Source organism: Notothenia rossii (assembly GCF_949606895.1).
Source record: "Notothenia rossii genome assembly, chromosome: 12".
Taxonomy (NCBI): domain Eukaryota; kingdom Metazoa; phylum Chordata; class Actinopteri; order Perciformes; family Nototheniidae; genus Notothenia; species Notothenia rossii.
The window spans coordinates 14020864-14045918 of record NC_136911.1 but is presented as its reverse complement, the minus strand read 5'-3'; the positions used below and the strand labels follow the sequence as shown (position 1 = coordinate 14045918).

General features: G+C 38.9%; 1 protein-coding gene across 1 annotated transcript; it reads right to left on the bottom strand.

Annotated features, from left to right (window-relative positions):
• Positions 1 to 927: 927 nt before the first annotated feature.
• Positions 928 to 23816, bottom strand: tnk2a (tyrosine kinase, non-receptor, 2a). The gene is given in 23 exon segments (XM_079661540.1): positions 928 to 2196; positions 5059 to 5186; positions 5694 to 5789; positions 8181 to 8316; positions 8704 to 9332; positions 9413 to 9616; positions 11301 to 11536; positions 11628 to 11672; positions 12266 to 12357; positions 13073 to 13267; positions 13713 to 13807; positions 15221 to 15328; positions 15331 to 15381; positions 15540 to 15666; positions 15816 to 15997; positions 16241 to 16336; positions 16463 to 16612; positions 17380 to 17586; positions 18043 to 18113; positions 18213 to 18375; positions 19399 to 19920; positions 22314 to 22417; positions 23603 to 23816. Coding segments are annotated over 21 exon segments (3135 nt in total). The 5' UTR covers positions 19516 to 19920; positions 22314 to 22417; positions 23603 to 23816; the 3' UTR covers positions 928 to 2189.
• Between the last annotated feature and the right edge of the window lie 1239 nt (positions 23817 to 25055).

The following is a 25055-nucleotide window of genomic DNA, read 5'->3' as shown; positions in this document are numbered from 1 at the left end:
ACCTTATTTAGATCCCCTATCATCAGTATACCTATGAAGCCCATACATCGTCTGAATGACTGTAGGTCTTGGTTTTTGGTTCTATGAGGTTGTGATTATTCTAGAGGTCACAACGGGTCCAGCTTCCAAAAATATTAACATCAACCTAAAGTATGGGAACATTTATACTGCATGCAATGCACTGCACGGTTCTTTGCCCCAAGAGATACATTGGGCATGTCTGTAAATTGTAGATTTGTGAGCATCCATAGTTTAAATTTCATTCGGATAACTTACGGTGAAAGGTCAAAGGACCCCTGTGAGTATGGCAATGAAATTTTTTCGCATATCTTACCATAGCTCCTGTCTTGTTTGAACCCCCTTAAAAAAAGGCACATTTGCTCAGGTTGAATAATTGTTCTGCGGGTTTCACCATTTGCGTTCTCGTATACCTTCATTATAAACGGGGAGTTACAGTAACAACACTGTATCTGCACTTTCTACCTTTGTATAGTTCTACATACTACATACATTTCTATAGTCAACAGTTTACAGTCTCATGTAGCTTTATGTAGCTCTTTTATCTTCTCTTGCACGTTATATGTCGTAGCTATATTGCACTGCCATGTGGTAAATACTTGTATATGCTGCTCTTGCTCTTTTGCACTTTTTGCATATCATGTATTTTGTTTTTGCTATGTTTGTAAACTTCTTCAATGTTTTATGTGAGGGATTGCGTTTGGAAGTTAGCTCAAAACTAAATCTGGCACTGTTACGCTTGATACATTTTTTTTGTTTTAAGTGTTAATCACTGTGCATTGGCCCTGCCAATAAACGATCAAATGAAAAAAAGCACAAGAGCTGCCTTATAATCAAAAAAAAAAAAAAATCCAATCTGATTCCTTACATTTAGCAGTTTGTTTATGACATTAAGGAAATAAACGAAGAACACAAACACATTTGAAAACTTGCATTTCATTTTATTATAAAATGCTGGAGGCCATACTTGTAATTTCATTAATAAGCTGCTCGAATGTTACAAGATATTGCTGTCAGCATCACATAAATCCAAAACACTGCAATAGCTGGCAGGATGTCTGACACACACAGACCCAAACACAAAAACAGAAGCGTTTTTTAACATTTTTGCCATAATGTATTTGGCATTTCTACTTTTACTGTCCTAATTTGGTCTGAAGAAGAAAGGCAGCTGTAACTTATAGCATCTGACATGCAAAGCTGTAATAATGGAACATGTGTTATCCATTCCTATCTGTTTTTTGTTCCGTATAATTTGTAAGTGATCATATTTATGATCAATATCTGCGCAGACACACACATACACACACACTAGACACACAAGTACACACTCATACATACAGTAGCAGTTGCCTACTTATTCAGTTGAATTGAATTAAATGTTTCAGCAAGTGTTTATGATTATCATGCAGCATTAATTTTCATAGGAAGAAATACTAAACATCAATTTTAAAATGATTAAATATCTTACTTGTTCATAATGAGATGGTAGCTTCACATTTCTGATTCAGGCATTGCATTGCCAATAGTAGGGTTCCAGCTAAGATTCTAAAAACAACTCAAATGATACAATAATAATTCCTGATATGCTAATAGTCCATATCCGTATTTTATTCACTTCACAAACAAGATATATCTTAGTCTGACCAGCAGTTATTGTGTCTTCAGCTAGTGTGAAACACTTAGTAAAGTGCAATACGTAATACAGTATCTTATAAGGACTTTACATACAAAACCTCCAACCATATCAGTAGCTAACAGTTCCCTGATTTTATATCGCTTTATTAACAGCAGAAAGCATGGCCATATACAGTGTCTGTGTGCATGTAATGCACACACTCACTCATTCACAGCAGACACACGTAGTAGAAGTTTGCAGTAGCTAGCAGAAAAAACACAACCGTTCATTATTCAGGTACAGTAATAACAAAAAGCATAGATAGCAATGGTTCAAGTAAAGTTCATTCAACAAGCTGCTCCGTTAGCAAATAATGAGCATGCGTGTGTATGACACAGGTAATAGCAGGTATTCACAGTACAATAAGTGAGGCACATATACGGCTTTATGTACCTCCATTGATTAAAAAGCATCACTATGTCTCAAATGCTTGGAATGGTGAGTCATCTGAGCCGGTCAGTGGGCGATTAGCGCTCAGTTTGTCCTCCTGTTGTCACTTCCTGTGAGACATAAAGACAGAGAGGGAGTCATATGTGCAGGGTTGAAAATCCTGAAAAAAGGTTAACTGATGCTGAATGCTGCCTGTTCAGCACCCAAAATGTCCAGTAAGTGACAGGCTGGTGACACATTTAAGCATTTAGCATCCTTCAGTGAGACAAATATTTTCCTCAAGTGTTGGTGGAGTACAAACAATATTGAGCATTAGATATTGGCAACCATCACTGACCAAACTTGGTACAATTTTGACAAAGAAAGGTGGATTTGAACAAACCACAGTAATGGTGGGTAAAAAATCGGCATTTAACAATCGATCTTATTATTTATTGAAAAGGCCACTCTATCGCCGGGTGCCGTAGCAGACTATAGTGTTTAGAGATACTTCTGCAAAAGCCTCATTTCTGGATTTATGTAAGGATTTAATTAATTCCTCTGTTAATTTGATAGTTAAGTAAACTACAAGAGGTCACTTTTTTTTCATAATTTCACAGGATAAGGCAACCCTGTCTCCTAAAAATTACGTTCCCACAGAACTAAACTGCATTTTCAATTACGTTTAGCGAGTAACGTATTTTCTCCCACATTACGTTTGTTTTGAACGTATCTCAAATACGTTTATTTTCTACATATCTTTGCCATTTATTGTCTTGCTTATAATAATGATAATAGTAATGTATTAATATAATTTTAGAGCAAACGTATTTTCGGGGTGGCGGCTAACTATTGTTCAGTTTACCAAATCCGTTATTATGCTGGTTAATGGGTAAATAATCGCAATATTGTTTGTAGTCGTTTCATACTGCATTCTCAATTACGTTTAGCCAGAAACGTATTTTCTCTGCAACAAGTCCTCCAACTCATACGACCAAATAGGTAGATTGTTCAAGCAGTTTATTACGACCTATGATCACGTTTTAAAGTTTTCGACCTCGAGTGCTCCCGTTGATTGCAAACGCTCCGGAGGTTCGTATATTCACAAATAACCCTCTCTGGGAAATCCTAAATTGTAGGATAGTTTGGCCATTAAAATGCTTTTTGATTCGATTTCTAGCGAGAAGTGTATATTGTACTATTAGAATTCACGTCCAGTGGATCTGTAAGATCTATAGTTTGATAGATATTACGAAGATTATTTGAGGTGTCGCCAGGAGAACGTCAATACACTACGTCTTTCCCCCTATTCATTTCTATTGACCTGCGTCCATGTAAAGTTAGCTTCAACCCTCACGGGGTGAAAACAGTATTTCCGGTCATGAAGTTTTCATAGTAAAACCGGAAGTATTCCCCTCACTGTCAAATGATTTTACAGTGAAATCTGCAGTACTCATCAACTAAAAAACATCAGTTAATCCTTGTTGTTCATCCTTGTTAATTACACAACACTGATTGGTTTAAATTGTGTACAATGCTTTTGTGTTTTTCCCATAGATTTTTCCCTTTTGATTCTGAGAGACACATTTCTTTTTTCAGAGGTTTTGACAGGCGACATCTAACTAGTACTATAACCCTCAGCTATCGTTGAAGCTCGATGATTGGATGTTTTAGCCGCAATGCATGTTGGGATATGGTGTTAATGCGATATGAAATCCGAAAACATTTAAAAAAAAAAAATCTTTATTCCGCGTATTTTCTTTATTAAATAGTACATCTGATTTGTACAGTATTTTAGTAGGATAGTAGTATTTTAAAGTGTCAACAATATAATAATCAGACACTGCAATAGAATAAATCAAGTTTCACTTTAGTTTTTCAGGTAACTCAACTCTAACTCAATAACTCACTCGCTCAGCATCATCAAGGTTATCTTTTAGGAATTTGAGCATGTCCACATTTCCAGGTACAAGCTGGGATGTTTGGGCGTTTGTGGAAAAAACTCTCTTGCTTGGTACTGATGTTGCTGGGACAGAGAGATATGCTTTGGCCATGAGTGACAGAAGTCGGTCAAACTGTGCATTGTTTCTCCACCACTTCCAAAACAATACAGTTTTTGCCAAGAAGGTGAGGCTTATTGACAGGGCAAGATATAAATATACTGTTGGTACTTGTCAATGTCTCTAGGTATGTACATGTAGCCCTGTGAATACGATGTCCTTTCGTGTTATCTGTTGTTTTGTGTTCATGTTGTAACCTACTTGTTGCCATGTTGGACAGGTCTCCCTTGAAAAAGAGAGCGATGATCTCAATGGGACCATCTGGTTGAATAAAGTTTTTTTTTTTTTTTTAATTAAAAAATTGCGGTATATTTTGTCAGTCTCACGACGGTATTGAGACATCTATTTACCGCAATATCGCGATATTCAAATATATCGTTACATCCCTAGCTCCTACACATCCGCTGGACGTAGATTTTAAAAGAACAATATACACTTCTCGCTAGGGATCGAATCAAAAAGCATTTTAATGGCCAAACTATCCTACAATTGAAGATTTTCCAGAGAGGGTTATTTGTGAATATACGACCCACCGGAGCATTTGTAATCAACGGGAGCACTAGAGGTCGAAAACTTTAAAACCTGATCATAGGTCGTAATAAGCTGCTTGAACAATCGACCTATTTGGTCGTATGACTTGTTGCGGAGAAAATACGTTTCTGGCTAAACGTAATTGAGAATGCAGTATGAAACGACTAAAAACAAAATTGTGATTATTTACCCATTAACCAGCATAATAAGAGAGAAAGGTCAGAGAAAGAGAAAATATCCAGTGAGCGACAGTTCTCTGGGCGAAAATGCCTTGTTGATGCCAGAGGTCAGAGGAGAATGGCCAAACTGCTTAAAGATCATAGCAAGGTGTAGCTAATAAAGCGGCTGGTCAGTGTACATATTAGGGGAATAAAACAGCTACTACACACATACAGTACTTACTTGTGACGATGTGGTCCGTATGTGTCCAGCATGAGCGTGCTGGCCTGTTCCAGGTTCCACTGGCAGCGCTGCAGAACTTCCTCACACTCAGATCTCGACCTCAGGCCAAGACGAAACAGCTGCTCCACCTTCAATACATACAGAAAGAACATGAAATGTAGGCAGGCAGGTAGACAAGTTGTTTGGTATTGACTGCTATTGTTTGAGTATTGAATGATGTCTCTGATTCACACTGTGCTATATGCATTTCAGTCCTATGATTCTCATTCTCTCTCAGCATAGAAAGAAAGGAGAGTTAACAGAAGTTCTTATACAGTTCCATTCATCCTCCTATCATGTATGTCCTTGTCCCTTAATGTATGTTCATTTTACCTAACTGTTGTGTAACTCACGCTGAGTCAGATGGGTTCGTGAGTTAAATGACTGTCGGTTACATTTGCTTAGATTTATGGAGTCAGATCAGTGTCAATATTATTAAACGCCAACATAAAGATTCACAAATGTATTGCAAATGTAATTGTTAGCTTTGCACCACATTTTATTACTAAGTTTTAGGGTACCTGGTGACAACATCTACTCTACAGGTGGGGTTTAGCTTTCAAGGTTAACAAAGTATTTTAAAAACACAAGTGTACCTTTAAAACGTTTACTGCATGGGGGGTGCTCCAGTTGTGACTTTGCAGAGCTGCCTGACACTCTTCCAGCGTGACACCGTGTACTGCTCCTTGGACCTGTCAATAACGGACCTTATAGTCATCAGACCATTTTACCAAAGCCTTTTTCTTTGTAAGCTACACCACGTTTACCCATTCACACACTGATGAAAGGTCTTCTGTACAAGGTGCCAAACTGCTCATAATCTAATATCTATTATTTATTCACATACACTCTGACACTGATGGCCAAGTCATCTGGAACGTTTTAGGGCCCAATGACACAGGTGTTGCAGTCGAATGGTCAAAAAATCAGCTCCTATCGTCTATTCCTATCCACTATTCCTTGACCTCTGTTTGAAATGTCACGGGATTAAGGGATAGTGGATAGGAGAATTCAAAAGGATTTAGGGGAAGAGACTGCGGTGCTTTGAGAATCTGACTACACTTAAACTATCGGACATATTTTATAATGCGCCATCGGACGTCACAAATGTGCGTCTGCTGTCGGGAAACTACAGTTTTCTATACAGCAGACTACATGGATGTATAATAAGAACGGCGGACAACCCATCTAGATACTTTGCACCGTGCTCTTATGGTGTTGTTTTATGCTTTATGAACGTGGACAAAAGAGAAACATAATCATCATAACCGAGGTTGGAATTTAAATAAAAAAGAAAAGTGAAACTTATGCTTGTTACCCTCTCCCTCCGGGCCACATTAATACAAATGATCCCAATACGTATGATTGTATGAAAAGATCTTAAAATAAATACAAATGTAATTATTATAAACGTGTTAGTCCTTAACCTATCACTGTGTATATCACCATTAAACATGTTTTTAAAAGTTTAAGAAACCCCACACAGCTCAGTAAACACTGTGAAATGTTGACTTTATTTGATCATTTCAGTGAAAACTAACGTTCATATTTCTCCTTTTGATTATTATAGTGATGAACGTTTAAAACAAAGCGCTTTGGCAACTTACCACATACATTTTAAAATGCTTAATAAGCACCTTAACTTTCATGATACTAATTTCTCGGTCATAATCGGTTGTTTCCGAATGTTTTCTCCCAGTAAATGTTGACCTTCCTTTACGAAAGGAAAAGGAAGGTCAACATTCACCGTGGTATTGTGTGACAGCATGTTCTCTTTTCCTTTCGTAAAGTAAGATCCAATGTTTCCTAAGCTAAAGGAGGTTATAAAGGAAGTATCAAACCTCCTTTCCTATCATCTAGAATTTGAACGGCTCTTATCATGGCTGCCACTGAGGTACTTCCGGGTCATTTCACTCCGTCAGGAAGGTTCCTAAGCTAAACTGAAAATGCGACCGCAGCCTTGGACTTGTGGACTTGAGGAGCCAGGGGTGGGAACTTCTGATCCAGTAATGGACGATGGGCTCTATTTTCTGAGCAGTAGACTCCATACCGCACTATGAAGTTATAATGAATGGAGGATTAAAGTTTAAAGAAAAAACCACAGGTAGTGGTAGATATTTAAAGAATAGATAGTGAATGGGTTAATGCCTCCTTCTGAACTCCTTTTCATAAAGGTAACATGATTCTACAAAAAGGAAACACGTAACTCTGCAATAACTCCTATGCCAGATGTGAAGTTGTCTCAGACGAGTCAATGATGATCTGCTTTCCTCACATTATCAGAATTCCTGTTAGGACTTATGTGGTCTACATTTCAATTGAGTTTCCACTTGGGGCAAAGTACAGTGAGATTACAACATCAAGCATGGCTGTGACTGTGTTATTAGGGTTTGATCCACTTCATGTGAGGTAATCAACCCATTTATGATGAAAGTATTTTAGCTAATGGTCTAATTTGTAGTGAGGCCATATTTAAAGAAGAAGGGAAAAGTCAGAGTGGTGGGTTGAAGCCTAAAGGGTTTTATGTCTATCAGATAGCTGGCAGGTCTCTTAGGTTTCATTATTTGTGTGGTGATGTAACTAGTTCTATGATTAATTACAACACTAATAGCAAGTGTTAATGAGATGTTGGTATCAATAAGGGATGGACTCACAGTCTGTAATGAAATTATGCCTGTGCCGTTTTTAAGTCAGTTCAATGTTCATGGACAAAAGGGGGGTCCTGCAGTGTTAGAATGAAGAAGGTCATGCCTAAAAGCTCATTTTTTACAGAAAGGTTTTAAAATATGTCTACAAAAGGGACTTTTCAAAACATTAGGGCAGATGTTATGTAGTCTCACACAGCTGTATTTGAATAATAAGGAGTTCATAAATCGGTTTAATATTTACAAATCAGTGAAGTTGGTCAAAAGGAGTTACTAAGTTAAAAGCTTTTTAAAGCCAAAGTAGCAATGCGCTTGACTAATTGATTAATATGGATCAGGGAATTTTAAATCCAACATGTTGAGGGTGACTCATTTGACTGATTTGTCTGCATGTGGCATTTAAAATAAATGTGCACATTTCATTTTCCTCTCTCTTACCTGTGTGACGCTCTGCTCCTGAAGCATGCTGGGAGCTGCAGTTCGCCCATTGTTGTTGTTGTAGGAGGAGTTTGGTTTGGCTCCGCTGGGATGTTGAATCATTGGTTTGACTGCCGCCATATTAGCTGCTCCATATCTAACACAAAATGGTGACAGTTTTTTGTTATTATAGATACGTTTTTTGAAAGGCATGGTTACAGTACTGTACTGTATCTGCACTTTAATGTATATAATAAAAAATTACTTGTTTATTATTGTATAATAACAATTTATACACATGTTTATAATCCATAAATATATATTTTACAAATATATTGTTTATTTCATACATTATGGATTAACTGGCATTCTGCCTATGAAGATCAGAATATGATGAAAAGCTCAAAATCTGCTTGTAGATTCAACCAAGTGGACTCAGAACGAATCCCCCTAGATTAGCAATTATAGCTTTTATGGAGCTAGTTCCAGGATCATTTATTGTCTAAACAAGCTAGTTGGACAGTGTTTGATATCAGCAACACACCTTTCCAGAAAAGCTGGTCGCTCTGGCAACGGAGCCGGAGTAGAGCTCTGGGAGCTGTCAATCAGTGAGGAGATGCCACGCCCCTCACGAAAAGCAAGAGGATCCAGTATGGAGCTGGATGAGTAGGATGAACCACTAGCTGCCTGCCGTGAGGAGTGTGATGTGGAGTGAGACGGGGAGGAGTTGGAGGACAGAAGAGGTCCCAAGAGCCCTGATGCCCTGCGAGGGGAGCTTGAGATAGGGGGAGGGGGCAGGGCCATGGGGTAGGAGGACAGCGGGGGCACCAGGGGGAGTGGAGAGGAGGAGCGGGAGCCTGGCTGAGAGAAGGCGTGGTCTCTGGGTGGGATCTGAGGAGGTCTGTCTTCCACGTCGCCCATGGACATGGAGCTGGAGCGCGCCTGGGGGTGGGGGGTGTGGGTAGAGGGGATGCGCTTGGACGGACGCAACGGGGGGACGGGGCTGCGAGGGGGCAGCACGGGACGGTCACCCAGGCAGGAGGGGGCGTAGGTGGGGGACGGAGGGGGCAGGTAGATCTGTCGGTGGGTGCTCGGAGGAGCCAGGGTCATCGGGAGCGGGGAGGAGGGGAGAGAGCGGCCCGTTGACATGGGAACCTGAAGCTTCACCATCACCTACACCCACAAAAAACAGATTAGCATGTGTCTGTTTGTGTCCACAAAAACTGAAACAATGTGTCCATTCCTTTCTCTACCTCTCTCTGTAACTCTTGGAAGAGGTCAGCTGACTGCGACTCGCTCCGGCCAACCATACTGATGCTGGCGGTGGGCGTGGTCTCCTCAGTGAATCCCTTGTTAATAGACCGCACCTCCTGGTCCTCTGATTGGTCCTCGAGCTCGGTCGTCACCTCGTCATAAGATGGTTGAGGGAGAGGCCAGTCCAAGATGGACGGAGTGTCCTGTATGAGAAGGAGGGACATTGCGGAATCTGAGAAAAATGTCATGGACAGTGCTAAAGACTCTCATAAACCAACTAGGGGAAAGTTATACATTATAAAAGCCAACCTTGGAACAGAGAATGACTCAATAGTATGTTGTGGCCAGCTTCATACTGTATGTCGAGAAAAAATAACAATCTAGTATTGTTGTTGAATTAACCTTGGCGAACCACATTTGTCATCTACCTAGAACTTGTATGGTTTAAACATCATACAGTAGCTCATCAAAAGAACTGGGCAGGACTGGAAGAAGCAATGGCTGTAGAAGTTTTAGATTTAAAACAAAAAAATCTGCACATTACATATGTGACATATTTATGTAGCAAAAAAGTATGAACAACCAAACTCGTTGAGATGATGTAAAAATGCTTAAAAGTTAAGCGGAAATATGACTGTGAAGCCCTAAGTAAGCCACTAAATCACCAATGTGCACATAACCAATGAATGAGTGCAAATCTGTTTCACTGTATCTGCCTTCGGCTCAAGGACAAAAGTTTATTCAAGACTTTTCTTATTCAAAAGCTGGAACACATCCTTTAGAGAACACAAAACTGTGATCGCAGAGTGTGAGAAGGTCTATGGTATTTGACAAAACTTTAAGATCATGTACTGCTGGAGAACAATGGCTTTCTGTGTGGGATGGCGTGGGACTGGAAACCAAAGGGAATAAAGGTAGTGGATACACGAGATCAGAGGGGGAATTATGTGTGTAAAATATAAAAAACCTCTCCACGTCCTATGATTGCAGTTGTGGAAACATGTGAAAAAGTACTGTATGTGCTGCTTTAGAAAATTCAAATCATTCTTTTCCATCAACCTTCGATTCTGTGAAAGGGCGCCAGCAGTAGGAGGTAGGAAGCACGGATACTGTTATGAAATGTGGACACAGCACCACTGCTCTGCGTTCATTCTATTTTGCACAGTGACCACTCTTGACTTTACAGTGAAAAATGTTTCACTTGGATGACTAATCTAAAAGAGACATCTTTTAAACTGTTGACAGGAAACCGTGAAGTTCATAATGGCTGTGTAAGTTTCTAAGCGACTTAGACTGCAAGGATGTCTTTGTTCTGATTTGTGTTCCATTAAATGCCAAATCTTTTGTCAAGACACAATGCAGGCTTAGCATAAAAGACTTGAACCAAGGTTCAATTGAAGGTCAATTATCCAAACTGCATCTATACAGGTCCGTTGATTTGAGGATTGCAATATGCTATAGCACTAAATATAATAACTCAATTACAAGATTACACGTTAACATAATAACAAAGTCAAAAGTGTTAAGATCCAAACTTGCAGACTTTTAGCATCTTACTAGCATACTGTAATGTATCACCTGGCGTAAAAAATAACATAAATGAAGAATATGTAATCCGCCTGCTAACTATGACTCTTCAGTTTTTAGGTTTTATAATTGTAGAACCTTTCTTGAACCATAAAAAGGGATTCAAACATTTGTTACGTCACATTGTTAAGTCTATGAGCCGAGTGGGTTCTTGAGGGCGGGGCCAGGGGGGCAAAACACAATATTAAATCAGCTGAATACTGGAAGTAAACCCAGAAGCTAGAAAACTGTTATGGTTTAAAATGAATCACATATAAATATTTCACATCCTAACTACTTTCATTCACTAACAGACGGTACCTTGAGAGTGTCCTCATCCGGCTGCCGCATATCAGCAAGTGGCGAGGGCGTGGTGGAGCTGAAGCTGTCATCAGTGAAGTCAATGAGCGACACTTCACTTTTGGCCGAGCGCACACCGGACCCCTCCCACGGTCTCAGCTTGAGCCCCAGGGACACTCCGAGCTTCCTCAGGCCAGAAGAAGTGCTGGTGTCTTCTTCGTCATCGTAATCGTCGATCACAGAGTCGTAGAATGGCTCTGGATGCACATTCAAGCACCAGTCAGGAAACACAAGTGTGTATTTAAATTAAAAATGTTTGATTGTAAACAGTTGCTGAGGAACACTTACTCTTCAGCAGGACAGCAGGTTGAGGCGGACGAGGAGGAGGTTGCTCTGATAAAGAGAGTTTTAGATATTAGTGTATATTCACATAGTGCCTTAAAATGAATAAGAATTCTGAGGTAATATTTGTTCAGTAGGACCATTGTACATGTACAAATACTGTTAGAAAACACTTAGTAAAAGTCCAGTTAATGCTCAAAAGTAACATTGAGGAGTAACATTACTGATGCATTAATGTGTTTCTTGCATTTCATTTACTCTTTGTACCTCTGTATCACCGCATCATATTCTATAGTATAATCACATGTTTGTAACGTCACTTTTGTGTGATATCCATGTATATCTTCAAAGCCAACGTTTCATGCGCTTTTTGACAATATATTTTAAGGATTATCCAAAATACACTTTAATAATTAGATGTAGGAGATGTTTCTCCACCTATATAGATACACTTAATGGCCTTAAGTGACCAAATGTGGACATACATGGATTTTTCTTAAAGAATATAAATAAATAGAGTTGCATACAACATTGAATATACCACATCTAATGCATAGTAAAGCAGAGCACTTGATTAAATGTACTTGAGTATGTGTACTTAACGTGCCACTAAATATATGTTAAAAAGGTTTGGATAAATGTACTCTTTGCACGGTTGGGGAGTTTGGTCGGCCTTGCGATGCCCGAGTCCATTCCAAGGACGTCAGGAGGGTCCATGGGGTTCCCCAAATACAGACTGAAAGAGAGAAGAGACGTCAATCAGATTTAATGGAATAAACATGAGGCTGCAAATGAATTCAACATTAGTTTAGAAGACAAACATTTTTAACTGAGCATGTTATTTCTTTTCAGCTGTCCTTTATGTTTGCTATAGCCAATAAGTACTTTTTTCGTGGATACACTTTGCTGGCAGTAAAAAGACTTGAGTTTTTTTATTTGTCTATTATTGCAGCAGATGTGAGTTGTTCTGAATATCAAGCATGTTCCTATAAAAGCTTAACAAGTTCATCATCTGTTGGTAAACTGACGCAATGCTGCACTCCAGTGGAGACGGCAATGATAGCAGTTCTACAGAATCACATACACATGGTTCGAGCTTAGCATTTAGCGATAACTGTTTGTAGTTCAACATTGTCCACTCTATCAATTCAAAATGGTTTTCATGATCTAGATGAGTAGTTCAATATAGGTTGAGGAGGGTAAAATGATGAATAAAGGAATAACAAAGAAACAATTGGTGACTTTTACACAATATGCTATTTAATATAACAACAATTTTTATTACGTTTTTCTCGCTAAATATTGCCATTCAAGCCTTTGAAACATTTATACAACCAGATTGTTCTTCTACTAGTGTTGAACCCTAAATAAAACCATTCATCTATTCATTGATTGTATTATTTCATATCTTGTGTGGATGCAACTTAAGTTAATATGTGTGTATTATTAACCTGTCTATGCGGTCTGCATGTCCCCAGCTCCTGTGAGGGTCCGTGTCTCCGTGCCCCGTGTGGATGAAGGAGTGTTTGAGCGGTTTGCTGATGTCGTGGACGGACGTACCGGCGACTGATGTCACCACGTGACGAGGAAACTGACCGATACGCAGCGTGCCCCTGTTCTGTCCTCTCCACCAGTAATGCTCTGCCCTGAAAACACATATAAGGACTTAATAAGGAGGTCTTTTCTGTTTACCACATGACTGGAATCTGAGTCCTCATATGCAATGTCATTCAAAAAGAATGGGACTTTCCTGAGTGGAGCAGATTGTCTAAGTCACATGAATGTAAATGACGGCAAATCAATAATAATTGTTTAGCTGCGGGGTTTGATTTGGGCATCAATACCCACACAGTATATTTTATAAAATGAGCCATTAACTGCGCAGCATTACATAAGTGCTTAATAAAGCAAGGAATTCAATATCAACAAAAGATGCATTTGTAGACTTGGAGTAATAACCTTCATTCCAATACGCACTGACACACATAAGCATGAATTCCCAAACCAGTCATTATGTTAAAATACTGATCTGCTAATGAGAATTAAATGACATTCTTGAAGGTACAGCCATGTGAATTATAACACACTGACCTTCCCTCTATCATGGTGATGACATCGTTCATTTTAATTTGGAGCTTGTCTTCCTCCTCAAAGTCCTGGAGCGCTTTCATATCTGTGGGCATTGTCTGCAGAACACACTTACAGTTAGAGGAGAAAGAGCTACAAAAGTCTGATGATGTATTACTGTCATCAGCAGGAACACCAGATACAAACATGTCCTGTCATTCCTTTTAACGGTGATTTATTTGTTTCCACTTGCTTTTCTTCTATTGTCCTTTATTTGTCCGCAGCATCACTTTGGTTTCCAACTACTTTTGGAGCTAAAGAAACACATTTAGTGGAAATGTGAGATGAAATAACATTCTTTAAGCTTTTAATGTTCTTTGTATATTTAAATTTGGTGTAAATACTTGTCTTTAGTATTCTTTTTTTTATGCTAAATTGTCTCTTAAAAATACAGTTTTTTTTATTATCCTTATACCTTTCGTTTTTTGCCTTCTATTGCAACTTATTTTCTTAGATTGTTTATGTTCGCACCATCAGATACCAAAGAAAAGTCCTTGTATGTGTAACTGTACCTGGCCATGAACTTGATTCTGATTAGACAAATCAACTCTCTAATTTGAAATATATACAACTCATTAGAGGTACTGTCAAAAGTAATGTGGTGTAAATAGATTCAAGTAATTTAGTATAATAATGTCAGCTACTAAGCCAACCTCTCATCTGCAAACCACAACAAATAATACAAGTGGTAGGACATGCTTAATAGCTGAAAAGCCTATGTATGTGTTCTGGTAAAGCGAGCTGACTGATTCTTGTCAAAGAATCAGTCATACTCTGGTTTAGGCTTTCACTTACAAATAAAATGTTTGCATTTTTCAAAAAAAAGACTGAGTTTATTTTGAGCTACTTTATACTTCTACCACTACACATTTTAGAGAGAAATATTGTACATTGTACTCCTCTCAATGTATATGTACTTATTTAGTTATTCATTACTTTATAACAGAAACAATTTAGAGGAATCTTTGAATGATATGTTGTTTAGAGATAATTTGCCAAATAGTATTATAAGGTTTTTTAACTAATAATAGCTCCAACATAAATATAAATGATAATTGATTATATTATTAAGATGTATTGAAAACATTTTTGTAGAGGATATACACAACAGATTATGAACCACACAGATACATGGTATGGTAATAAGAATAGGATAATATAAGGTATTATACAGATAGAAGCATTACAATGACAGTGGCCATTCTGTTCATTCAAAAAGGTACTTTTTAAACCTAAAGTACTTCTTGCTTAAAAATGCTCTGTTCCTTTACAAGTAACAGAGCATTTTACGTATTTTTAAGGATCTGAGTAATAATCTCCCTCTAAGCTTAGTTTGCACATATAACCACCTTTCTGAATGCACCTAATATCAGTTGCAATACCATGTACGAGTTTCCTCTCTTATGGTTTACATTATCAGGGGGTGCAAAGGGCTTAAAAATCTGATTTTGACAAAATAAATCCTGTATTACCTCCAGCAGGAAGTCTCTGAGGGCGATGAAGGTGGGTCTGTCCTCAGGTTTGGGGCTCCAGCACTGCAGCATTACATTGTAAATGTCCTGAGGACAGTCATCTGGTTTACAGAGCCTGGTTTACAGAGCCTCTCAGCATTCACGTCCACCTTGTGAAGAATCTGCAAGCAGACACATCATTAAAAGGCTATAGTATCTTTATTGTGTGGGCAATTTTAGAAACTTCAAGAAGCTAACGTAGTTTTTTGGGGTTAAGCTTTTTCGGAAACAGCACATGCAAAAATAGTTTTGTATCCAACATTTTAAGTTATGTGAGCACCTGGCTCCCATTAAGGCCCAGCCACGGCTCCTGTCCATGGGTGAACATCTCCCACAGAGTGACCCCAAACATCCAGGTATCAGACGAATGAGAGAAACTGCGAGACTTCAGAGACTCTGGAGCACACCTAGAGAGAGACAAGGAAAAATATACAGAAAATGTAAGAGAGAAAGAAAACTAGGGATAAAACCCCATAGAATCTTTCAATCACTTGAGCCTGGATATAAAAAATACATAACAACAAATAATGAAGTGCGATCGGGACGCTCTTCTCACCATGGGAAAGGGATTTTGTGGCCCTCCTCCATGATGTAATGGTCAGTGTGTGTTGGCAGAGCTCTCATCAGGCCAAAGTCACCAATCTTTACGATTTCATTGGTGGACAGCAGAACGTTGCGGGCGGCCAGGTCTCTGTGGAGGAACCGTCTCTGCTCCAGGTAGGCCATGCCGCACGCCACCTAACATCCACACAGACACAAAGAGACACTGGTGGAATGTAACTAAAGTACTATCATACGTAAACATTTGAAGTGATTTTACTACACTTGGGTATTTCCATTTCATTTATCTTTATTATTCTACAAGTTGTCCTACAATATTTTCAGTGCATTTGACATTCATCTCTAGACACTGTAACATTCCCAATGAGATTGAGGGTTTATCACTTCCCCTAATGCTTTCTTCTTTGGTGTTAAACTGACCTGTACAGCGTAGTTGCACAGAGAGGAGATGAGGATGTGACCCTGACGCTTCCTGAGGCGATCCAACAGAGAACCCAGAGGGGCCAGCTCAGCCACCTGCACACAAGCACAGACATTATTTTGGAAATAAAACACTCTGCTCATAATTGTTTACGCATCTGATTTGGGATTTGGGTGTCTACTTTAACATTTTTGTAGTAGTAGTAAGAGTGTGTGTCTTACCATCTTCATGGGCTGCGTAAGGACGATGCCGTACAGCCGGATGAGGTTCTGATGGCTCAGTGAATGCATGGCGTTCACCTCTCTGATGAAATCGTCCAGACCATCAGAGTCCAACACACTGGCCTTCAGACACTTCACTGCCACTGACAACTAGAAACACAGAGAGGGAGAGACAATGTCAGCCGAACAACAAAGAGAATAAACTGCTGTATTTCAAAATGTTGCCTTTGGGACAGTTTTGTGGAAGAAGCAGAGACGGCAAAAGTACACACATCCTTTACTCAAGTAGAAGTATAGATACTCTTGTTTACAAATACTCTGGTAAAAATAGAAGTACTGACTAAACTTATTTACTGAAGTAAAAGTAAAGAAGTATGGGCTTCGACATGTACTCAAGTAAAAAGTACCCATAACTAGCAGCTGTTTTAAAGAGTAACTGACCTCCCTTTATATTAATAGAACAATAATGTCATTGTTAGCTAAGGAATGTTTCCATGCTGAACAACGGCAACATGACAACGTTTTCATTGGTCGCTCTTCTCTAGAGAAGACCAGGCAATTATGGATACATGGATTGTGTTCAAATCTATAGGTACGGAATGACTCTAAATAATAATGATCCTGCCACTAAATGCAGATTAAAACTAAAGTAACGAGCCAATTTGAAAATGTAATGTACAGGTATTTGTGTTCAAAATGTAGGAAGTAAAAGTAAAAAGTCGTCAGAAAAATAAGCTGTGGAGTAAAGTAATGATACCATAAGTACAATAATGAAGTATTTGTACTCCACTACTTCCCACCTCTGGGAAGAAGATAACCAGAATCAGCCAAGATGAGCTTAAATGTCATACATTTTGCACACACTACAACATGTGATGCTTTTCCTTCCTCCTGCTTTTTACACTCTTCTGTCTCACCACTCTGCCGTTGGGTCCAGTCCACTCTCCTCTCCGCACCACCCCAAACGTGCCGTCTCCCAGCCGCTCAAACAGCTGCAGCTCCGACTCTCTGATCAGGCAGGTGAGCGAGGCTGCTGGCTCACTATTGGATGAAGCCGAACTGGACGATGCCCCCTGAGGGAGGGGTTGCTGGGGGTCCGTGTCAGGTCGTTTAACAGGGAACACCTACAAGCACAGAAGAAGAAACCGATGAGGGGTTTAATTGTATGTATGTCTCATACAGAGAAAGATTTTTGATTTGATTTAATTATGCATCGACACCAGTCCAAGGAATGACATGTTCCAGTAAAAACCTACTTAAAATGTCAAAAAAGCAACCAATAGTAATTGTAGTCACTTCAGATGTACACAGTCATCCTGCATGTCAGCATGATTTCTCCCTTGAAAATCAGTTATGTAATACAAGAAATCTATCTACAATGTATTAAAGTAACTAATCTATTTGTCATTAAGCTGCAGCTAGGACATACGGCTTTAAGAGATAGACATTAAATGTTCCAAAGTCCAAGACTGTGTGTGCAATAATAGCGTTTAGTACATTTGTGAGAAACTTGCAACTTCTAGCAAAAATGTGTATGAGCATGTTTTTATGTGTGTGTTTGCAGGACAGTGGTATCGCACCTTGCTCATCCAGGACTTGCGTTTATAGAGAGCTCTTCTCCTCTTGACTGCCTCCCAAAGCCTCCGCTGACCTAAAACGACACAATCAGAAAAAAAAGATTTCAGATTGAGAATTTTTTTCCCTCTAAAGATTTCTGTTGCGTCTGGGAACAGGTGATAATAGGAAGTACCGGGGCGTCCCATGCCGATCTTCTCCAGGTCTTCGTTCTTGACATAGTCGAAGTGGGAGATTCGTGTGACGTTGAGCTCATCACGGATCCGCACGAAGTACTGCTGCAGCTGCACGTCTGTCAGCAGCTCCAGCAGCCACTCTGTCCCCTCCTCACTCTGCATCTGCACACACACATTTAAATATGCATTGATAGAAAGCCAGTGTTGAATACACATGGGTTGTGTGCCTAAACATGTTCATTTTTGACATTTAGAGGTGCTGGTGCTCTTCCCTGTTTCCAACCTCTATGCTAATCTTTCCCTTGAATTCTTTTTTTTTTTGACAATTCCTTTGAGTCCAATTTTTTTCTGGATCCAAACATGATGTCATACAATATTTATCATGGGAGGAATTTATCCGAAATAATGAAATGTCCAATAAATTATTTTAATTATGTAATGCTGTCAATGTGTCCCGACTTTCGAGGATCTAGAATGTCATGATTGTTAATGATATCAATACTAAAATCTAAAGCATAATCAAACTTTTATGGTCAATTTTAAAATGGCGTTGTTTGCATTTTAAGAGAGATGTGTAGAGAGAAGGACATTTTACGAATAAGTCATAGTTCTCTGATGGACAAACTATTTAATAAAGATCATTAAGAATACAATGACATATTTTACAATTCAGGAAAACATATCAAATTAAACTTGTGTCCACTAACGTGATGCTGAAGTGCATGCTGGCATGTTTCCCTACAAAAACATCTCAATTGCCAACACATGATCAGCACTAACCCAATTAAACTAACCCTGATCCTGGTTTGAACTCTCTGCTCATTTAGCCTTTAACTCAAGATAACCTCCTTCAGGATTACCAAATCAAACAGCTTTAAAAGAACATAAAAAGAATGATGATGATGATGATGAGGATACAACATGTTAGCCTGAACTGCAGGCAGCATTTGAAGAACAGGCCTCTGGCTGTGGACAGCTGAACTAAACGCTTTATTTTTAATTAAAATCAAAGTATAGTCCGGTTGCAGCCCTACAATCACGATCAATACACACATGATCACAATCACACTTGAATTCTAACACACACCTCTTTATCTCACTGACGCACGCTAGCACAGAAAGACATACTGTATTTACAGAGCGAAGAAGGATCATGGCTTGTCCGACCAGAACTTTCGTATTTACCATTTGTCCCGCGACACTCTCTCTAATCCTCCCGGCACTCTCCTCTTCGTCCTCATCCTCCCCCTCCTCCTTTCCTCTGGTGTAAGGGAGTCGCTGGTACATATAGCTCTCCCCCATAGTGAAGCAGCTCCTCTCGTCCTTCGCCTTGTCTCCTTTTTTTTGGTCTAGCTGCTATTCAGAGGAGGCGTTAGCTCTGCTGCCGTGCTCTGAGTCTAGTTTGCTAATCTCCTCTCGGCTCCATGACCTTCTTTGCTAAATCGATACATGCACACACACGTTCACAAACACACCGGGGGCATTTGACGCCACTGTCTCCAGTCGTATCCCCTAAAGCTATCTATAAACTCTGTATCTTCCCCCACAGTGGGTTCTTCTCTCCCTGCTGACTCACGGCTTCCAGCGGCGTCGGACACCTTCATACTACCCTTTCTCTCGCCATCTTTTTTACTCTCTCTCTAGCTCTCCATCTCCTTCTGGTTCAGCAGCAGAGCCCACAGCCTGGTGATAAATAATTCAGCAGCTCTAACAAGAGGATGAGAGAGAGGGAGAGATGTTGGAGGAAGGAGGGGAGAAAATGCAATAACAAATAGGTGCACAGATGGATGGGCGAATAGATGAGTGGCCATTAGCCAGGCCAAAGAGGAATAATAGGGTTCCCAGCATTATTTGATAGATGCAGAAATGCAGATGGTATCGCAGCTATGCTTGACACCAATCCAAACAAGCATAATATTATGGAGTCAATTTAAAAAAAGGAAAATCAACTTTGGAAGCGTTCAACTGATTTCACAACCATTTGTAATACTTTTTAATTACTCAAGTATTTTGTCATGTGATAGTGGTTCTGGTCTGTGGTTTTGGTCTGTTGGTTTGACAAAACATGTCCTGGTTTTTCTTCTGATCTTATTTCAAAATAAACATTTAAACAATAGATTTAAACACAATTTTGTTCAACTGTATTTAAAAACCAAAGAGTATATTTATTTCATGTTTTTCATTATTTGATGATTAAGCCATACTGAAAAAAATATTTCAGGAATCCCTTTATTTAAAAAAAAGCAAGGGATATCAATGGCCGTCTGTTGTTTGGTCCATGTCTCGGGTCTAGACGAAGGTATTTCAGTAACTATGGGATAGATGGCCATGGACCAGCTACAATCAATCAGCTAAAGCAATAAAACCAAGGTCAACATATTATTAATATAAAATAATGGTATACACAGGTTCTTGCAATGATAAGTAAAATATTTGCATCCAGACACCCTTTCCCAGACAGACGAAAGCAATAATGTATTTTTTGTCAATACATTTTGTAAAAGCTGATTCACTGCTGCTTAGAATGCGCTCTTGAAACGGCCCAAAAAGTCACACAAAAATGCAATCTGCCTGTTCTTGTGAGCCTCATTCTGAATATAATTAGTTGAACTGACTTGCTGTAACAAATTACATGAACATTCAAAAGGCGAGGCTTTCATTTATGCCTCTATATTTCTTTTTATTCTTGTTTCATTTAGAAAGAACAATACAAATAAATATTGAGCTGTCATTAAAGCAACATTTGATGGCAAAGACAGTGTAACTGGCGCATATAAATAATAAATGCCTTTACATTGCACATGTGTGTTTATGTATGTGTGCATCCGTGGCCTAAATGAGCACAACATCGGAGCATTCACTTTTATCGAGGCCAATGCTCTAAATATAGGAAAGCTACATTTAGCTTACATCCACAGGCATGGAGTGTGGAGCACAACTGCTAATGTGTTGTAATTACAGCATCTATACCTGAGATTCAGTCAGGACTGTTATAGACAGTAATGACAATACAGGATGATAATTGATTGTGCATCCAGAATCCGGTTTTTCTTTATTCACTGTCCACTTGCTTTGATCACTGACTATATATAAACACCAGGAAGCATGTTTTATTATTATTGTATAAGGATGACCAGCTACTACAAATGTAAGTTCAAGCACTCTACCTTGTTCTGTTTAGAGACAGAGATGTTCATGTTTAATATTATTGGACTGTATCAAACCATAGGAATCAAATGAATACATCTTGAAAATGGCTGTATTTGACAAATAGAACAGTGTATGAATAGGGTCACATGTGAGAAGCGGGATTTAGATACAATTTAGGAATTTATTTTGCTTGATAATTACTGAAAAGTGTAATAGATTATCAAGACAGTGATTGATCCAAATTCAGTCAATTGTCTGACAGGTGCAAACACGCTACAACGGCCCAAAACATTTTCAATAGGAGAAACGTGCTGTGGCTTCAGAAACTATGCGATCGGTATAATCCCCAACTGTCACTCTGACAGAGTTTGGCTGTTCATAATCATAAGTGTTTTGTTAATATATTTGAAATGAATGTGGTTTGGGTTTTCTTCCAGCGTTTTGTAATAGCAGCATTTTTTCATTTGCAGCAATTTTTTTGTTGCAGCGTTTCGTTTATGCATCGCTTTTTGTAAAAGCTGCACATGTTTCGTCAAGTTGGCGATGATGTTACTTCAATTGCATGTGTTTTGGCCCATTTGTGTTTTCATAATTGCATAGTTCCTCTAGCTGCAGTGAGGCTTTCCTAATAAAAGTGTTTTGGGCCAATAAAGTGCATTTGCACCTGTCAGCCACCATACAGATATGTTGGTTGACTATTAGAGCCAAATTGGTTATTTGAAACAATCGATTAGGCGGAATTTTAATCAACCACTTTGTTCGTAATCTATTGCACCTGTCAGCCGCCATATATGTCACTAAAAGAACAATATCATAGAAAATCAACACATTTAAAAAGAAAAAGACTGAGGGACGTTTTGTGTACATTTATAAAGGCATTAGTGTAGCCAGTAGAGAAAGACATTATTCTGCAATAATCTCTTAGAATATGTGTGTCCAACTGGTCCTACCCTGCAGAAGTCTGCTGCTGGATCAGGGTTTAAAGCTGCAGTCAGGAGGGACTGAGATCACTGGATGTCACCTGGAGGAGGCCATGGATGGAGAGACCCCGCATCTACATACACATAAAAAACAAGCAGTGAAATCAGAATGACAAGAGCTCACTCAAATGAAAAATGAACCATAAGTAAACTGCTCTGAGAAATAGAGCTCAATCTGTCTGTACGCATGGAGTAATTCACAACCATGACACATTAAAATAAAAGCAGTCTCTATTCAGTGTCTTGAAACAAATATCAGGCTCCAATGCTGTCCATAAAGATGTTTTAATTACATTATTGCAATATTTTTCGAGTCTATTTTGTTCCTCCTATAGATCTGTTAATCAGGTTAATACAAACGATAGCACTGAGACTGTTTATCTTGTCTAGGAATATAATTGGGGTTATGGAAAAATTACTTATTTTCAAGGTTTTGAGATGCCATGTTGTTGAAGACATGGCATCGGAAGTGTTATCTAATTGCACGTTACTGCACAACAGAGTATTCTTTATTTTCACCAACTCAAACTGAAGATAGTTAAATACTTATAGGCTGGCATATTTTTTTTAAAAGGATTAAACAGAGCCCTCAAATTCAATTTGAAAAAATATCTTGTATAAATGTTGGGATCTTTGTGTATTTCCCCATTAATTTTAAGTCATGTTGAGAAGAATTGAAAGAAAATCCATGTTTTAAAATCTAATTATTCAAATCCCTTAATGTTTGGTGTGTCATATCAAATCTTCTTGTGGCCATTTGACACCAGATTGACACCAGTATTGTAACGATTTGACTCCAGGTCAGTTCCGAGTAGAAACTGCATCTCACTGTGGAAAAACATATTAGACATTACAAATAAAAGAGTGAATACCAGTATCCGGCAATAAGCATCAAGCTAAGACCAGAGTTCAAATAGTGTGTGTCCACTGGGATGTTCATCATGCTAAAGAGCTATAATCTCCATTGAATAGATCAGAATGGATTTGTATTGATTCGGCTGCTGCTTTACATTGTCAGTGTCTGCCCCCCAAAGCTGATTAGCCTCAGTGACGTCCGATGTCCACCTTTATATGTGTCAGTAAACACCTCACCACTTTAGTTTCACTCCCAAACACAATAGCTTTATTTTATTTAGTCATTTATTGTGTTTTGTTTTAGTGCAACATGTCGCGTTTTCCATGTAGCGATATCAAGCTGCCAGATAAAGACAACCCCAGCATACCAAATATATTGTATAGCTTCCTTGCAGAATACCAACCTGGGAGGTGAAGACGGGTTTACGGGAGAACAGTCCCCCTTCCTGCGGTTAGTCCTCGCTCTGCCCGCCGCTCTTCAGCACCTGCTGCCCGGCGTGAAGCCGCGCTGTTTATGGGGGAACCTTTTAAATTCAGCGAAACCGTTATCTCTGTCCTCCGTTTATTCCTGAACGCTCCTCGGTGCGCCTGTCCGAGTTCACGAGCGTCACTGTGCGTAACACCATCACGCGCAGATAGAGCGGCGGAAGTGGTTTCGAATTCACCACAATAATAGCACTTCCTATTCGGAGATTCAAGCTTCAAAATAAAAGCACGAGTACAACGCGATTATGAAAAGCCTCATCAGGGCCATAAACAGCAATGGTGTCATATCATTAAATATTTATATATGTTTGTAAAAAAAATGTTTGATAAGTTTCCCTAGTGTTGCCCTTGTTTATGTTAATGTAGTCCAAATATAAATTAAATACTGTTCTATTAAATCTGAAAACCATGACAAATCTTGAAATAACAGAAATTAAAAAGAAATACTTGCTCTTAAAAATATACATTTACCTACTAATGACAAGTCTTCAAAAAGATAGAAATAGCTTATAACAGATGCAGTATGTTAAAGAATATAATATATATACAGTGATGCAAACACAGGTATGGTGAAAAAAGAGAGAACTATTCGAAGCAGGAAAATAACAGCGTAATATACCATCTGACAAAGGCTTGCGCTATAATGCTTCAATTAACTGGCTATTCTTTATAATATACTCAGATCAATAGAGACAGAGATGTTAAGTTATAAATCAAGGGTTTTTATTATTATTTACAGCAGGGGTGGGGAACCTTTTTCCTTTCAATTTTTACAACATCCTCCAAGGTCCGTACAAATGATTGAACTCAACCTCTGCTTAAAAAAACTAAAATCACAGCCCATTCATTTGGCCTTTCTTTCATGCTGTGCAAAGAAAAAGCAACCTCTTAATCCAGATATCTTACCATGACTCGCGCATGCATGCATGTGAGCATGATTTAAGTGGTGGGGACCTAACCCCCTCTAGGGGGGTCCGGGGGCATGCTCCCCCGGGAATAACTTTTTTTTTAAAATATTGTAGTTAAAAGCATCAATCTGGTGCACTTTGAGAGCAACATGAGGAGATCTATGGGTACATCTTTCAACACCCATTTGAAACAGAACTGTAAGCAGATTTTTCTTTTTGGATATTTTACAAATCACTTCCCTTTTAAACTTTATTCTTGTTATTTTTAACAACTGTTTTGTTACTGTCATATAGTATTTTATACCTGTTTTTCATTTAGTCTCTATGTCTCATTAATAATTGTAATGATCATATCAAGGTGGGCCTTAACCTCACTGAGCTGAGGTTTTTTGAGCCTCTCAGGAGAGAGCTCTCTTCCACCTGGTTGTAGAAAAGCTCTTTAAATTCGTTAGCATAGCTAGCT